The sequence below is a fragment of the Amblyomma mixtum genome, chromosome 9 (genome assembly GCF_055824585.1).
Source record: "Amblyomma mixtum isolate Tamu chromosome 9, ASM5582458v1, whole genome shotgun sequence".
Taxonomy (NCBI): Eukaryota; Metazoa; Arthropoda; class Arachnida; order Ixodida; family Ixodidae; genus Amblyomma; species Amblyomma mixtum.
In genome coordinates, this window is record NC_143020.1 from 23423572 (window position 1) to 23442292 (window position 18721).

Genomic DNA, 18721 nt, shown 5'->3' on the forward strand with positions numbered 1-18721 from the left:
CACATACATGTTCGAGGATTTTAAAAAGAATGTCATGAGATACACGGTCAAAGGCCTTCTCTAAATCAATTTGCAGCATTGCGACTCGCCTAAAGTCAGCGTCACAGCATTTCAGTATACTCCGAGTGACATGAACATTCGTGAAGAATGTCCGCCCTTGAATTCCACACGTCTGGTGGTGGCCAACCAAGATGTCCATAACTGATTGTAAACGTTTGGCTAATACTTTCATAAAAAACTATAATCAACATTACTAAGCGTTATCGGCCGATAACCAGTAACTTGTTTAAGCTGAGCCGATTGTCAGTTTTCGGTATAAGTACTGTATGTGCACGGGAAAACGACGGTGGTAAAATACCAATTCTAAATTACTCTTCATAAACGCGTAGTAAAATGAGAGCAGTTTCACGTTTGAACGCCTTATAAAATTCTGCTGTTATCCCGTCAGGACCTGGCGATTTCCCCAAGTGAAGCTCATCAATAGCGTATTCCAATTCCGCTGTTGATAAGTCGGCAGACAGGATGTCAGTGTCTTCACTGGTCAGTCGGGGTAAGAGACTTAAAAATTCATCCTGGAAGGCATGTACATCCGCCGATTTGGAAGCGAACAAATCACGGTAATGCTCACTGAAAGCCTCCCTTATCGCCTTGGGATTGTCTGTCAGAATGCCTTTGTTTTCAATTTCTACGTTATCTTTTCTTCTAGCGTATCTTTTTTCTGTCGTCAAGTTCCGCCTACTGGGCATATCCTCTGCCGGCAAGCGATCTGTTCGTGCGCGAATTGCAGCTCCCTGAAACAATCTCACATCGGTAACCTCAAGCTTTGCTTTAACTTCGCTGATAAGGTCAGTGTATAGACCCGGAGCTCTATTTTCCTCTGTAATTAATTCTTTCAACATCTCTTTTAGGTTCTTCTGTTCCGCTTTTTCAGCGTGCTCGATTTCTACGGACCTTTCAATAGCATTTTGACATCAACTCTGAATTCCTCCCACTTTTCTGCCCAACTTTTTCCATAATTCAACCGAACTTCTTCTAACACGTTCTATGTTTCTAAAACAAACCTATCGTCCTTTAGTAATTTTGCATTGAGCTTCCACAAGTCCAAGCTGAATTTTGGCTTTAGGTGTCACGTTCCTTCCCATGGTGAATATGACACAAATTCGCTGAAAAAAAATTGAAGAGACAGTGGTCAAAGGCGATGTCGAATTTCCCTTCAATCAAGTTTCTTTTCTAAAATACGAAAAAAATGTTCTAGGGCGAAGTCATTTTCTTGCGCCTCTTTTGGAACTGTGGTTTGTGTTCTGTTTATGTGGACTTAAAGTGGCTGCAAAGCTAGCCGAATTTGACACTAAAATCTCGCGATATGATTGATGTTTCGTACGGAGTATGAAGCCAGTACAGAGCCGTCGTATATTTTTGTTTGTTTTTAAAGCAACAAGCACTGCTAGCAATGAAGCTCACAACTGTATAGAGAAAAACAAATTTGTGGTCGTTTTTTTTGTTCTAAAAACATGTCTTTGCGAGATTACTCAAAGCTCATTTCGAAATGAAAATATTTTGTATGAATTTGCCAAATGCTTCTCTTACTTCTTTCTTTTAGGTTGCGGACGTTCAAATCCTGTTTCCAGGGTGTTCAATGGGAAGCCTGCCTTAAAGAGTCAAGTACCTTGGATGGTACGAAACTGTATATTTTGTTAAAGATAACTGAAAAAAAGCTTTGTATAACGTTGCACTCCTCTTCCATGGTGCTAGTAAAAAAAAAGATTAGTAAACGAGTGCTACAATAATTAAAGGAACTTGTTGGAAAAAAAAACAACAGCTGGAACTGTAAAAACAGCTGCAGACGTAAGAAGATTAACTTTTTACGCCTACAATGCTCATTTCCTGCTTCAAATTTCCATGTTTTATGCGCAATATAAGAGCATTTATTACCTATTTATAGAGCCTTGTCGTAGAGGGTTAGAAAAAAGGTCGGGAATACATAGAAAGAAGCCAGGAATACTAATAGTATTATTTTATTCCTCGTACTCACAACAGCCTCCTAAGCAATGTGCTAAATCATTCTCAGGTAGGCTACCAGTCCAACATAGATTCAAACGTATACTCCGATGAAAGAAATAAAAAGTATTTATTATCACGGTCAGTAAACAGCGAAGTAAGAGATTTTAATATAGGCTCAAGATCTGTAAATCTCTTGCAGGTGCACTGGTATTCATTCCTCAAGTATAACCCAGGGGAAAGCTCTTCGGGAGTTTGTGGTGGAAGCATCATATCCAGGACGTTCGTCTTGACTGCTGCCCATTGCTTCAATGAAGCGTACGTTTACTCAATTAGCACGGAGAATTGGCTCTGTTCTTCTTTGCAGAACACCAGCCAGAACTTCTCACTGTCGAGATCAGGCGGCTCGCCCGTGAGAGACACGAAGCGGAAACAGAAAGAGGATACGCCGCTAATCCCTTGCGATTCATGCATAACTTTTAAGGACTGCCGCATTAAGACGTTCCTCCTCTCCCCGCGCGAAGATAATTGGGCATTACTCAGCTGGCATAAGGAAGAGCAGGATCAAGATCACAAGAACAATTGGTAATCACTGCCATCTGAAAAACAAAATTCATGCGCATGTTTTTGCTCAGTGAGCTTTTCTATATTTATGACTCACGAAAGTAATGGCGTCAGGATTAGAGGGACTAGCTGGGCAGGCGAGGCTAATGCAGTGCTAAGTACCAGGCACGTGTTCTGGTCTCGTGGTTTAGAAGTGAAGCTGAAAAACTGGAATTATCCTTCTTGACAAAGTACATAGACGCACGATTAAACAGATTCTCCAGCTATAGCGAGAAAGTAGCACTTATTGTACTTTCCCTAAATAAGCAACAAAAAGCCGTACACGTCTGTGCGCATGCGCCTTAGTACGACAGCGTTGGGCTGGAATGATTTTACGAATGCAGAACCGGAAAAGTCTGTAGCCAAAATTGAAAGGCCGCTCAGTGCAAGCTGATCTGCAGTGCTTTCGCGCTGAAGCATTTGCTTTACTACTTTTCCCACGGAGGTTCTACCCCAGTTTTCATTAACAGAGCATTGCAGCCGGTACATCAAAAAATAGGTTACGCTTCATGTATCGGCCGAATGCGTGGTTTGATTACCGCTTGAAAAGCCTGCCAGTTGCCAGCACCAAAAATAAAAGTCTTGAAGTTACCATTGCCCTTGGCGTCTCACCCCACAAAAGCGCACTCTGGAGCTCTTTCTTAGAATACTGTTCGCAGCGCCCACTGTTCCTGCCACAACCATCTGCATAGCGCGTGCTTCGGTTGGCTGCTCCGGTGTCATCTATCAGCAGCGCACTTCGTCGTTCATAGCTCCGATTCCTCATATATCCATCTCTGGCCCCTCACATTCACTGTATCGCCTTCCCGTCTCCATCACCTCTATTTTAACCGCCGCTTTCTCGGCAGCCACCTCCGCAACCAGGCGACGCCGAGGAGTTTTATTAACGCTTTTTCGCGAATCCTTGCGCTGTTTGCTTGCTCACGCTGTCACACGCCGGGACTCGGCTTTATCATATTCTTTGTGAAGCGGATGCAACAGGACTTATCTGTAAGGATCGCAGCCACATGAAACTGCTCCCACTTAGTTCCAGATAGCTGTAGTTGCTTTAGCGCTTAATCTCGACTGTTCCTTGTAAGCTCTAAATTGAACGCGGCCGACAGCAGCAAGACCACTGTATGCAAGACTGTAGGCTGTAGGCAAAACTGTAGCAAGACTACCGCCTAGCGCGCTTGTGGTTACCACAGCCGCTACTTCATTCAGTTTTTTTGTTTTCGAGTTCAGTGATGGCCCGCAGTGATTCGAGTGCTGGCGCATGATGGACGTCAACAGCAACAACGTTTTTGCGCGAGTTCACGCGAACGTCTTTAATTTCGTTCGGCACAAGGGCCTCAAGTTGCATTGAGACAGCTTGCCTGTTAAGCCGCCTCATGTTGTGGGATCGATGCGCAGGCAGGATTAGAATAGTATGCTTCGATGCTTGGCCAGGTGTCTTCACCGTGGACTGGCTCGATGAGGAGCTGGCTCTTAATAGTCTTCTTTTGGTCCTGCGGCTGAGGTATGTCTCAAATTCACCTTCGGTACTGTCCTCGCTGAAGTACTCTATGGTATCCTCGCTGTCGGGGTCACTGGGAAGGCTGCAACGCTTCCTCGAAGAACTCGAGGAAGGAGCCGGCAGTCTGGTCGGATGCCCAGGAGGATCCACATCCATCGCCGTATGACGGGGGCGGCGTCCCCGCAATACACACACAAAATACACTAAAAACGCTGGAGACAGATAGAAAGCGATTCCACAAGGATGCACTTCGTCGTCTTCCACCTAAAACCAGGGAAATCTCCACTCGAGCTCTCGTCGTATAGGCCAATAGCTTTTGGCCAGTTGCGTAGGAAAGGTCATGGAGAAAATGGTTTTGTCGCGCCTTGAGTGGTACCTCGAACACTACAAAATATACCCCGACGCTATGGCCGGCTTCAGGCGGGGTCGCTCTTCTATTGACAACGTCGTTGATCTCGTATCCACGGTTCAACAACAGAAGCGCTTGAAACGTTTGTCAGCGGCACTCTTTCTGGATGTAAAAGGTGCCTACGACAACGTGACCCATGAGGCCATCCTTGATGCGCTGGAAACTGTGGGCATCGGTGGTCGGATGTTTGCGTGGATAGAGAGCTATCTGTCCAAAAGATCATTTTTTATCCAATGTAAAGATGGCCCGACGCCTGAGCATTACACCTGCCGTGGCGTGCCCCAGGGCGGTGTCCTTAGCCCTACATTGTTTAATCTGACTCTCATCGCCCTCCCTGAGAATCTCCCCAACACCGTCCAGATGTGTATGTACGCCGATGACATCTGCATTTGGGCCTCCTCTGTGACGCGTCCCCAGGTGCGTGCAAGACTTCAGCGGGCAGCATCGATCACTTCTTCCTATCTCCAGAAGCAAGGTCTCAGCGTTTCACCAGAAAAGTGCGCGCTAGTGGCATTTACACGTAAATGTATGACTCCATATCCGGTACGCATCGACGGTCAAGTCATGTCTTACAGCAAAACTCATCGTTTCCTAGGGATCCTGATCGACCGCAATTTATCATGGAGCCCGCATTGCACTCTACTGAAAAAAAAGCTAACATCTATCGCTCATTTACTGCGATTTCTAGGTGGAAAATCTTGGGGCTCGTCGGTCCAGTCAATGCTGGAGTTGTACAGAGCTCTATTTGTCGGATGCTTGCGGTACAGTACACCTGTACTCTCAAACACGTGCAAAACTAACATGCGTGCCCTCCAGTCAGTGCAGGGTCAGGCCCTTCGCACATGCCTAGGTCTACCTCGGAGCGCATCAACAATGGGTAGCATTGCACTCGCCAAAGACCACCCGATCTCTACTTATATTGTCCTAGACTGCTTGCGAATGCACATACGTCATATCTCAAGGATTCCACAGCATCACCTTGCGCCTCTGCCACTGCAGAGACCACATTCTGCATTTGCAAAGGTGATAACGACGCAACAGTCGTCGATCCCACAACAGTTCACCCCGGCAGCACTACCTCCCTCTCCTCTGTGGTGTATGCGGCTCCCATGTGTGCGCCTTGCTATTCCGGGGATAGCAAAGAAGTCAAATTTATCGACGCCAGCCATTAAGCAACTGACACTGTCCATGCTCCACTTCGAATATTCGGACCGCACTCACGTCTATACGGATGGATCAGTAACCTCTACTAGTTCTGCTTGCGCTGTGGTCGTCCCTGCGCGACAGACACAAATTCACCAACTAATTTCGCATCGGACTACCTCTACTGGAGCAGAGTTGGCTGCGCTTCTTGCGGCAGTACAGTATATCTTACAACAATCACCTCAAAAATGGGCTGTTTTCTGTGATTCAAAAGCTGCCCTACAATGTCTTCAATCTGCCTTGAGACATAGCGACCATGAGCAACTTACAGCGGAGATACGATATCTGCACCACCAGGCAATTGAACAAGATCATGAAATCATCTTCCAGTGGGTACCAGGCTATAGCGGCATTGTTGGTAACGCCTTAGCTGATGATGCTGCTCGATCGGCTCACGATACAACCAACACTGTCCGCATACCACTGACAAGAGCTGACGCAGCAAGGCACCTTCAACTGCTCGCCCGAAACCTGACTGTAACGTCGTGGTCTGCCCCTGGAGGTTGGTCACCCCGCTCGCATCACTTCAACCTCTTGCTCCAACATCACATACCATTCGGCCTCCCCCGCGGTGATACTACGCTGTTGTGCCGCCTGTGGCTGGGAGTGGCGTTCACAAACGCCTATTCCCATCTGATCACAATGGCTGACTCTCCTGCGTGTGACCAGTGCGGTTGTGACGAAACGATCAGCCACCTCCTCTGTGACTGCCCTCGTTTTGAGCGAGAGCGCGGTGTCCTAAGTGTTTCTCTGCTCCGCTTGGACTCGCGTCCTTTAACAGAGTCTAACGTTCTGGGGCCTTGGACTCAACCTTCCAGACAACGGAAAGCGGTGAAAGCGCTCCTGACTTTCTTAAGGGACTCGGTGTTGCATTCTCGCCTATAATCTTTAAGTTTTCAGTGCGCGCCCTCTGTCCCTGTGACATAGTGGTCGATGGACACTTGACAGACTCATTTCCTTGCTGCTCTTTTTCCTTTTTTCCCCTTTGTTCCCCTCCCCAAGTGCAGGGTAGCCAACTGGGCATCGCCTCGTTAACCTCCCTGCCTTTCCGTCCTTTTCTCTCTCTCTCTCTCTTGTTTTCGGAGCGTAGGTGAGCACAATAAAAATTCTCTTGGAAGCCCTTTTTGTTGCTATCCCAAACACTCCCTGCAAGGCTGTGATGCCAACCATCTTCGTCTCTTGTCGGAGGGCCGGTCACCAGTTCATACAGCCAGCCGGCATGAGCAAGAGGAGCCACCTGACTTCAGGACACTGCCGGTGCGCTCCCGAAAGAAGAAAGAAGCTTCAACGTCTAACGTGACTCCGTCACAGTCGGCGACGCTAGCCATAGTGAAGCATCAGCGCGTGCCGCCAACTTTCCGAGCTTTTCCAGGCGAGGGCTTTGAAGAATGATGCGACCAGTTTGACCGCGGGAAACCGTTCAATTGGGATTAGGGGACAACAATCAAACATGTTTTCTCACTGGAGGATTTGCACGTACGCCCTTTGAAAACAACGGGCGTTTCTTAACGTCATGGGAGCTACTAAAGGCAGAGGTCTTGAAGGCGTTCAGATGCGCCGTGAGGAAAGAAAGAGCCGAACGACTCCACGAGTCCAGGGCCCAGCTCCCGAACGACCCCCTCGCTAACATAGAAGAAATGAAGCCAATCTTTCGTCACGCTGACCACAACATGTCTGAGCAAGAAAAGTGAAATTTTCAGGCATGGGTCAAGGGCCAACTCTCTGTCGGCTTCGCATGCCAGCCAAGCAAACCATGGAAAATTCACGAAGATCGAGACCTTCGACGAGCGGATTCGGCTGTACTATCATACAGCTCAAGTCTCTGGATTCCCCCGATCATGATGACCACCACCAGCGACAACCTGGGCGAAGTGATCCGCGAAATCTTCCACGAGGTACTACGACGAACACTCCCATCATGCCCGTAACCTCAACGAGAGAACCTTCTAAACATGGTACGAGAAGTTAAACCGGCTACTGGCACCCAGACTCCGCCTACCGCCGAACCACAGGTCTTAAATGATAGCGTCGCGAAACGCAGCAAAATGCGAACTTGCAGTCCGCGCCAGGAGCTCTAAGCACCGCCCCGAAGTACAGAGTTGCCTGCCGGCCCGCCTATGCTCCCAGCTTAGCCAAGAAGAGCTTGCTTATGGAGGACCACCAACTAGAGCCGCCCACTATGATTTCACTGCGGTGGAGCCGTCGACCTCCGTCGATATGTCACTGCCCCTAGAGGCGAATGGCTGCTCGTGGGTTTTTCTGACGCTTACAACCCTCGCCCCGGTGGACGATCCCGGAAGATCGACGATTACCTCCTTCCAGAGAAATACGTGCCAAGCCGTCAATCGTGCTCCCCGTCACCATCAAATGCACGCTCTGCATATCCAAGCCGCAGCCACCAGAGCAAACCACAGACGGCCCCCAAACCCCACATGGGAAACTCATATTCATCATCACCATCATCCTGACTACACCCACTGCAGGGCGTAGTCTCTTCAATGTCTCTTCAAATAACCCAGTCCATTGACAGTTGCGGCCACCGTATCCCCGCAAGCTCCTAATCTCATCCGCTCACCTAACTTTCTGCCACCCCCTGCCATGCTTGCCTTCTCTAGAAATCCTCTCCGTTACCCTTAAGGCCCAGCGGTTACCTTTTCTTCGCATAACGTTTCCTGCCCAAGCCTATTTCTTCCTCTCGATTTTGACTGGAATGTCATTAACCCACGTTTGCTTCTTCACCCACTCCGCCCGCCTCCGATCTCTTTGCGTTGCACGTATAATTTTTCTTTTAATAGCTGACTGCGTTGTTTCTAACTTAAGCTGAACCCTCTTTGCTGACCTCCACGTTTCTGCCCCATAGCTGAGCACCGATATGATACAGCTGAGGTATCCTTTTTTCTTTAGGCATATTGGCAAACTGTCATTGTTGTTCTGAGAGAACCCCATTATTCTTCTAGTTATTTATCTCTCATGATCTGGATGAGCAGCAACTGTCTGCCCTAAGTACATATATTCCCTTACCGCTTCCGGCCCCTCTCTACCAATTGCGAACTGCTGTTTCCTTGCTGGACTGTGTAACGTTAGTTTGGTTTTCTCCATGTTAATTTTTAGCCCAGCCGTTCTTCTTTGCGTAACTCATCAATAATGCTTTCCAGTTCATGTCCTGAGTGACTAGGCAAGGCGATGTCATCAGCGAAGCGAAGATTACTTAGACATTCTTCATTAACTCTTATCCTGAACTGTTCCCATTTCAGGCCCCGGAATACGTCATGTAAACGGGTGGTGAATAGCACTGGCGAGGTCATGTCGCCTCGGCAAAGATTTTATTTATCCTTTTATTTAAATATCAGATATTTTAATATCCTTTTATTTAAATATAAGATGCGAGTGATGAGAAATGCTTTTAGGCTTGGAGTTAGGACATTTCGCATCAAACAAGCAGTTTGTACGGAACCTTCACTTCCAACACTACACAGCACATGAGCCGAAAACTCTGCGATGCAATTCCGGGGCCAGCTTCTACAGGCGATACTGTCTTCATCAGGTTCTTGATACCTGTGAGGTCAACTGTGTACACGCGATATTTAACATATTCCCACAGAGGAAAAAAACAAGGGATACAGAGTAGAGGTTATCGAGGGCCAAAAAATCTCTTATTGCGTCCAATACAATGCTAGGTATACTTACTCTTCAACCAGTTCTTTTCATTGGCGAAAAAAAAAAACGTTCTGAGGCTCCGTCATCCTAAAACCACACAAGCCGCAATTCATTGTGTGTGTAGCTGGAAGCAAATCTGTCGACAACACTGGCGACAATTTCACACAAATGCTTCTTGCCATTCAGGTTCTCTTCAAAGAGGCAAGATACAAATCATTCTGTCTCCATGTATACCACACCAGGCACTTACACATCACCTATTTTGACGGCTGTGTTCCCGCAGCCAATGAGGATTTTCTTGCGACCAGTAGTTAGCACCGTGAATGGTGACTCTGCCGACCCGCAAAATCAAGCATGATCAGTCCAAATCACTGTAATCCTTATCTTCGCAAACTTTTGTTGAGGCCCAATTACAGAAGTCTCCTCGTTTTTTAAAACTACCTAGCTTAGTTCCGGGTAAACGATCCTATCGTACGGATGAAATGTTCGTTTCTGAACACTGAACACTGTTCCAATACTCCGTACCATTTAGAAATATCTGTGATGCCTATATCTGGCTTGAATGTGCGCAGGGAAAGGTGTCAATTTCAAAGTCTTCATCGATGATGCCCATCTTGGACAGTTTTTTGTGAACTGTGCCTGTTATGGGAAAGTGGCTGAAAATTCAGAAAAATCTGTGTATGCTTGGAACTCGCCCATCTAGATGGCGAGACACCTACAGAGTATTTTCTAATAAGGCGTTGCCATTCATCTCCGCGAAAGATAGCACTGCATCGACCTCTTCTGCGGCAGAGTAGTATCTCGGTCCAAACGAAGCAGTGATTTTCCAACGGAGCAGATCCCTGCGCGGCGCATGCTCCTTCCAATGGTACCGCTCTGTAGAGGGAGTCAGTAGCAAAGGCTCATAGTGCGGAAACTAAGAAGTTCATACCATTCTCTTTCAATACGATGCACGATCTGTTCGTGAGTTTCCGGAAACCGCGAAGAAAAATAGTCGTCACTGATGCCGGAATACACCGCACTCCGTACACTATTTCGTAGTTCTTCAATTTCCCTATACTTTCTCAGCTGGAGGCAATGCTGGGGCCTGAAACTGCAGACTACGGACACGCAAAGTGCCCATGGATCTACTGATGCTACTAAAGTGCTGCCTGACCACCCTAAATTTCGTTTCATGCTTGACTCTAACTTGCTTTTCAGGGGCTCTCTGACCCCTGCAAGATAACAGAATAAACACAGACAGTGTCGTATCCGCACACTTCATTGGATCCACGCCTCGTCGCGAAGTCTCTAAGTCATCTCTTCAATAAAAAAGAAGCTCAGCCAAGCCGCCCCGTGCAGTAGTTCAGCAGTTTCGCTGGCCAAGAATGAAAAGTCATCATTGCCTCCTGTCACCACTTTCTTGTAAGACGCAACATGCGTCTTGTCATGCGCAACAGCTGCGTCACACCGGGAGTAGCTTCACGCCTAGTTCCGCGGTCTCGTGTGTGCAAATAGAAGGATTGGACTGAAAATTTAGACACTCAAACATCGAGACACAGGCGTGTTACTAAAGTAATACTAAGTAGAATAGTCATCAAATGCCAAGTTCATTTTAATGATGATGATGGAGATAGATCGATGTTGGTGATGGAGAAATTAATGGTGGTGATCTTACGTTCTTCTGATGGTTCGATGACCTGGCGACACGTTGCCGAACAGACTGGACAGCTTCTTCGAAACATTATGCACTTTATTGCACGGGCGCTGACTAGCGACCTGCCCGCCAATCTCCCCTACCTCTCCTGGTCTCTCCTCCGGTGCTGGCTAGTCTCCAATGAACTCCTCAGCCTTTCTCGATTCTTTTCGCGCCAAAAACTAGCCCTGAAAACACTTTTCCTAGCATCCTGGGCACCCTGTTTGTAACCAAAAGGAAATACGCTTGTCACAGCCAATCAGGGCAATTTTCTTCAAACTGAAAGAGCCAATAGCACGCGTTGGTCAGGGTGTTGTTTTCTCGCGAGCACCGCGCGAATTCCATGTTTGACTCATGTTTGACCATGGTTGACTCGCTCCACCCCAACGGCAGACGACATGTAAACCGGATCGAGTCGAAGAGTCGGGTTAACGAGAGGGGATATGATAAACGCAAACCTGTCTTTCGCTTGCGCCGTCGCGCTTCCGACACAGCCGTGCCGTTCCGCAATTTTTCAGGCTGCCACTGCCCTCTCACGCTGCGCTGCTCGACGCTTGGTGCCGCTGCAGTTGAACCGGTCTCGACTCGCTAAAACCGAGTTCATGTAAATACGCAGTGGTCGAGTTGAGCTCACCTTCCTCAACTCGATCCCGTGACTCGACCTGCCGCTGTCGGGTTGATGTAAACGAGGCTTAACTGGAAGTTTTAAATATAAGCGTGCATGCCAACCGCAGTGAGTAAAAAGTCAATTTCTGCAGTTAGGAATAACTGATGTTACGTAGAGAATTATTGTCACAGTTTGCGTCAGCTTTGCCGCGTATTCCGTTTACAAAAACTACTCTTCTGCAAGACCATTTAAATTTTTTTTTAAATCCAGAATGTCTAACTTTGAGCACCCTGGATATTAAACCTGATTATGATCATGCAGATCATTTATTGCTTCGAGGGAGGTTAAAAAAACATAAAAGCACAGTTTCCACCCGATTGCACAGTTCTACACCATACATTTGCGGCACTGAATCAGGCAATAGAATTCAGGTAAACGAAATTGCAGCGCATACACGCTTTACACTGGTGTAAACATCATCAAACGTTGAAAACTTTGGTGATTGACACCTGGTTGTCTGTCCTTCGCATTGAAAAACTCAATTTCCAACAAGGGCGTAGCTTCGCTGACTGGCAAAACACATAGTCATGTTACCTACATATTTGTATATTTCTCTTTAAAAAATGCTGTTTGTTTTGTTACAGATATTCATTGGAAGACTTGATTGCAGTGGTATTCTACAATAGTACAGTTATAACACGAGGACCGTGGACGACCGCTAAGAAAATCACTATTCACCCGAAGTACATGACAACTACACTTGTAAACGACATCGCCCTCATGGAAGTAAGAATTTGTTTGCTATCTAGTTTTCGTCGCGGTCTGAGTGCCTCTATTGTAAAAATATCTGCACCCGGTTCCGGACCTGCATTGCTTGGGCGCTGTATTGGATCCTGACACTATCATTATTGTGCCTAACGTCTTGGTTACATTTTGATGCTGTTTACGCGCTCACTTCGAGTCTAAAATGCTGGAGAAGTGGTTTTCGGCGATGAAAGGCAAGTCTTCTAGACGTATTTTCAAATGAATCTAGTGCCTCTATTTCTTCTGAAGCAGTCACTCGCGCGGTATGAATCTCATAAAAAAAAGCGAGCCGGATTAGTAAAATCTTTTGTGATTTCCTGCTCGTCCCGTAAGCTTAGCTCAGTCAACAGGGAGAACAAAAGGGATTGCTCTCACCTTCATGTTACGTGTACAACCAACAAAATTCTTGAGATACAGAGGACAGACTACAAAGCCGCCTGAGGCTGCTGTTCCGTCTTCTTGTGTAATGTTGGATGCGTGCCCACTTGTAAAAGACTAAAAACTTTCCCCAAATACGACAAAACGTTTGCCAGTTTTCATATAGCGACAGAATGTTCTGTACTATTGCACTAATTTTTTATGTTCGGCAGTTTTTTCTGCTCTTCCACCGGCAGACGAGAGCCAGCGCAGCGTTAATGGGAAATATAGGTAAAGTAACAACATATCATCATGTAGTATTATGTTGCTACTGCAGGCTAAATGACAAAAATATTTAAAAAATTGCTAGTACAGCGATTTTTTTTTTCAGGCACAGTTATCATTATCAGCATCATTATTAGCCTGACTACGCCCACTGCAGGGCAAAGGCCTCTACTATGTCTTTCCAATTAACCCTGTCCTTCGCAAGCCACGGCCACCGAAATCCAGCAAATTTCTTAATCTCCTCCGCCCACCGCATGTTCTGTCGCCCCATGCTACGCTTGCCTTCTCTTGGAATCCACTCCGTTACCCTTAAGGACCAGCGGTTATCTTGCCTTCGCATTACATGCCCTGCCCAAGCCCGTTTCTTCCTCTTGATTTCAACTAGGATGTCATTAACGCGCATTTGTTCTCTCACCCACTCCGCCCGCTTCCGCGCTCTTAACGTTACACCTGCCATTTTTCTTTCATAGCTCGCTGCACTTTCCTTAACATAAGCTTAACCCTCTGTTAGCCTCCACGTTTCTGACCCATAGGTGAGTAAGATACAGCTGTTGTATACTTTTCTCTTAAGGGATATTGGTAAACTGCCATTCATGATCTGTGAAAACCTGCCATATGCGCTGAACCCCATTCTTATTCTTCTGGTTATTTTCTCTCATGATCCGTATCAGCAGGCGCTACCTGCCCTAAATAGACATATTCTCTTGCTACTTCCAGCACCTGGCCACCAATTGCGAACTGCTTTTCCTTTGCCTGGCTGTTGTAGATTACTTTGGTTTTCTGCATTTAATTTTAGCCCCACCGTTCTGCTCTGCCTGTCTAATTCATTGATCATGCTTTGCAGTTTATGTCCTGAGTGACTTAGCAAGGCAATGTCATCAGCAAGTCGCAAATTACTTAGGTACTCTGCATTAACTCTTCTCCCGAACTGTTCCAATTTCAGGTCCCGGAATACCTGCTGTAAACAGGCAGTAAATAGCATAGGCGAGATTGTGTCTCCCTGCCTGACACCTTTCCTAATTGGAATTTTATTACTGGCCTTATGGAGAACTCTGATAGCTATGCAATTGTTAAAGATATCTTCCAATATTTTCACATAACAATCTATACCCTGATTCCGCAATGCCTGCATGACTGCCGAAGTTTCTAGTGAGTCGAATGCTTTCTCGTAATCGATGAACGCTATATATAGGGGCTGGTTATATTCTGCACATTTCTCTATCATCTGATTGATTGCGTGATTATGGTCTATTGTCGAGTGTCGTTTACGAAAACCTGCCTGGTCACTTGGTTGATCGAAGTCTAAGGTTGTCCTGACCGTATTAGCGATTGCCTTAGCAAATACCTTGTAGGCAATAGGCAATACGATGATTGGTGTGTAATTCTTCAAGTGCTTGACTTCTCCTTTCTTATGAATTAAGATAATGTTAGTGTTTTTCTAAGCTCTAGGTTCGCTCGAGGTCACAAGGCATTGCGTATACAGGGTGGCTAGTTTTTCTAGCACAATCTCTCCTCCATCCTTCAATAAATCTGTTGTTATCTGATCCCCACCAGCTGCTTTCCCCTTCTGCATTGCTCCTAAAGGTTTCTTCCTCCTTCGTTACTGGCGGGATACCCCATTGCTGTGCTCTACTGCCTCTCTCAGCAACATTCTGATCGCAATCGCAACTATATAAATTTGTGTAATACTCTTCGGCTACTTTAACTATCTTATCCATATTGCTAATGGCATTGCCCTCTTTATCTCTTATCGCATACATCTGTTTTTTTGCCTATGCCTAGTTTTCTCTTCACTGCTTTTAGGCTACCTCCGCTCTTTAGGGCATGCTCGATTTTCTCCATGTTAAACTTCCTGATGTCGGATACCTTGCGCTTATTTAATAACTTCGACAACTCTACTAGCTCTATGCTGTCTACGGCGTTAGACGTCCTCATGCTTTGCCGTTTCGTAATCAGATCGTTAGTCTCCTGCAATAGCTTCCCGGTATCCTGTCGAACCATCCTACTGCCTACTTCTACGGCGCACTCCGTTATGATATTTGTGAAAAGATTGTTCATTGTTTCTACATTACAGTCGTCATCTTCAGTTAAAGCGGAAAATCTGTTCTGCAGCAAATTCCCCAATTCCTCTCCTTTCCCTCTTAATGCTAACTTCCGCTTCGTTAATTTCCTGCGTTTCCTTTTCAAATCTAAGCTAATGCGAGTCCTCACCATTCTGTGGTCGCTACAACGCAGCTTTCCGAGGACCTCCACATCCTCTACGATTACAAGTTGAGCGCACAGTATGAAGTCTATTTCATTATTAGTCTCACCATTGGTGCTCTTCCACGTCCACTTCCTATTTGCTCATTTGTCGTAGGAGTTATTCATGAGAAGTAAATTATTTCTATCTGCGAACTCTGCTATTAACTCTCCCCTACTACTGCCAAAACCTGTGCCATAGTCACCTACCGCCTGGTCTCCAGCTTGCTTCTTGCCTACCTACGCATTAAAGTCGCCAATCAGTACAGTTTACTCTGATTTTACTTTGATCATCGCCGATTCCACGTCTTCATATAAGATTTCAACGATCTGGTCATCATGGCTTGATTTAGGCGCGTAAGCCTGAACCACCTTCAGCTTATACCTCTTATTAAGCCCAATTATGATAGCTGCCACTCTCTCGTTAATACTATAAAACTCCTCCATGTTGCCAGCTATATCCTGATTTATGAGGAATCCCACACCTAATTCTCGCCTATCTGCTAATCCACGGTAGCGCAGTACGTGCCCGCCCTTTAGTACTGTATACGCCTCATCTGTCCTCCTAACCTCACTAAGCCCTAGGACCACTCATTCCCGCCGCAGGAGAAAGCAGTGCCCTTCGCAGTGGCCCATTACAAATCTGAGCTGGAATATTGGTGATGTCCTTAAATAGTACAAGGCTGCGCAAAACTCGATGATAACTACGAAGATACAGAGAAATAAGCATGCCACTTACGGTTCAAGCTTTGAATCTTTCACTTCTTTAGCTCTTCCAATTCTCCTACAGGTTGCTGAGCCGTATCCGCGATAGATAATGCACACACTGGCTCTCCAACAGACGATACTGTTCCACTAACCTTTCAGTAATTACGCTAGCTCGTTATTGTTCGAATTTTTTGTCTCTCTCGACTGGGCTTTTTATTACTTGTGTGACGCCCTCAATTTGCATTGCGCATTAATGCGCATGGGTCTACGCGGAATGAGAGGAAAATGGACCTAGGGTACGGTAACAAGGAAACAGTATAATATATAGTAACAAGTCGGGCTATTCGTGCCTGTGCAGCTAACCAAAGAAGGCGGGGGTTCTGCTTGCAAGTCCCTCGCAATCGGCGCACACACGAAGCGATGTTTCCCGCGGTGGAGCTTGAATTTTTCTGCTGCGGCTGTGGCGGCTGCGTGCTTGCGAAGAACTTGATTCGCGGAATGGGCAGATGGGCGAGAGCTCGTAAGGGGTTCGTTCTACGCTGCTTGATGGAAGGCGTCAAAGTGCTTTCGGATTTTCCTACGGCATGCGTTTCTAGCTCACCACGAAGCGAGTCGTGTAGTAGTGCGCCCTTAGCGTCCCATGATTACCCCGGTTATCCTCTTGTCGAGGGTGGACGTCCGCGCTCTCGCATCGTAGCCCATACTTGACGTGGATATAGCTACCTAGAGGTTTCTCTCTCGCACCGGTATTGCAGCCATGGCGTCACATGGCTACCCCACACGTGGATTTAGCTACGTGGCTTGTCCGCTCTAGCACTGGCATCGCAGCATAATTGTGACATAGCACTGACTGCAAGTGGGATTATCGCACATGGATTTAGGTAGTACGTGGCAATTTCTTGTTCGCACCGGCATCGCAACCTTGGTGCGACGTGACACTGGGCGAGGTGGCACCCGCTCAGGCTACGGCCTCCCATGGTCGCTCCGGAATGCAGAGGGCCTCCCTTAGGAGCCGTTTGCGCGTACCCGAGTTCTGCTGGTCGGGCTGTTGCCGCACTGAAGACATACACACGAAGTCGGTTATGTTGATAACACTTGTAATCTGGAATGAAGTGAACAACGTGGCATCTGCTGCAATAGTGGTGCGCGCTTTTTAGCTTGGCTTTCACAACAACTATTTTTTTTTTGAAGAAACACTGAAAGGCTTTTTTTCTCTATCTCCTGAAAATGGCACCGTGCGCTGCCGAAAAATACTTTGGGAAAATGGATGTACAAAGGCACCTACAAAGGGCAAAACACATGTCTAGAACGACTTGTGTGTTGCGCAGCTCGCAAAGACGCTGCGACATGGAAGGCAAGAAGTGACGATGAAATCGTTTGAATTTAACTGCACATGCTTACATCCAGAGAATTTGTAAGAAAATTTTATCGCTAAATATCGCGTGCTCGGCCCGAAACACCCGCAGAACGTATTCTAGACAAGCACTTTGCCATCTGTACTTCTGAAACCTAGAGGAAACAAATTACTGTTGCAATAAATAAACCATTGGCTCGCGAAGTTTTTTAGAAATATAACTGTTGATAATTTTTTGTGTCTGCTGTACTTCCAGCTTTCGACATCTTTAGTTTTCGACCAATTTGTTGCACCAATTTGCCTTCCTACCAGTAAGTGGCAAACGGCAGGACAACGACTGTTCGTGGTTGGCTGGGGTGCGACCGACGAAGGTACGTGAAGATTGTGCTTGACGGAGGTGTCAATTCTGAGGTATATATTCTTAGCTAACAATGACATGAAGTCAATTGCTCTGTATAGACAGTATATAAAACAAACTAGCAATGACTTAAGGGTAATAATACTGAGGTTACAGTTTATATTTTTAATGAAGAAGTTTGTAACGAAGTTTACAGTGCTACAATTGGACGTACAATATAGAAGGAAGAAGAGAAATTTGAAATATTTTATTGCTACCCAAAATCACTAAATTCATGCAGAAATACAGTATGCGCTAGCAGATCTATCACCTTTCATCACTTATCACTCCTTCAATAAAAATATTTAGCGTAATGGTCCAAATTTCCGCCATTGTAAGTGTGCTGTCGCACATTTACTCCTTACCTTCCTGTAATTCCAACAAAGACAAACGCCCTCTTTGACTTTGGCAGAGCAAAGCCTCTCGCTTTAAATTCATCTCATTTAACGCAAAAAAAAACAAGCAATAGAAAGCAGCCCAAAAGACGAAACACGGGCAGTACTCACAACTGATTTATTGAAGGAAAAATCAAAGCGTACAAACGTTCGCTGGCTTGTGCAGGCGCCAGCATACACGGGGTCATGGTAATAATCACACAGGTAGTTAAAATATGAGGTCTTAACGGAAATTTGTTTTTCTAGTGTGGAGAGCAAGGGATGTGTTTCTGACACATTCTTGTACCACTTTTCTGATAAAAAAGCCGATAATGTTTCTCGACCGATAATATTTCGCGACAGTGAATACAGCTTTTTCTTATCCAAATTTGAGTACCGTATGGTGAACGCTGAAGCTTTTATTCAGGCTACTTCGAACTTTCTCTGTATGGAATGTGTGTAGACCTTAGGCAGATATGTTTTGCTTGATAACAAAGAATGGTTGATATTGGTTGTACTAAACAAATTAAGTGCTTAATATTTTCAGCCTAAAA

The 18721-nt window shown here is 46.1% G+C and overlaps 1 protein-coding gene across 1 annotated transcript in view; it reads left to right on the forward strand.

Moving 5' to 3' along the window:
- Positions 1-18721, forward strand: part of LOC149328510 (chymotrypsinogen A-like) — a 35396-nt gene that overhangs the window by 7681 nt on the left and 8994 nt on the right. The window contains exons 2-5 of the mRNA XM_089559005.1: positions 1601-1674; positions 2201-2316; positions 12292-12433; positions 17653-17767. Of these exons, the coding sequence (XP_089415131.1) occupies positions 1601-1674; positions 2201-2316; positions 12292-12433; positions 17653-17767 (447 nt within the window). The remainder of the gene's footprint in view (positions 1-1600; positions 1675-2200; positions 2317-12291; positions 12434-17652; positions 17768-18721) is intronic.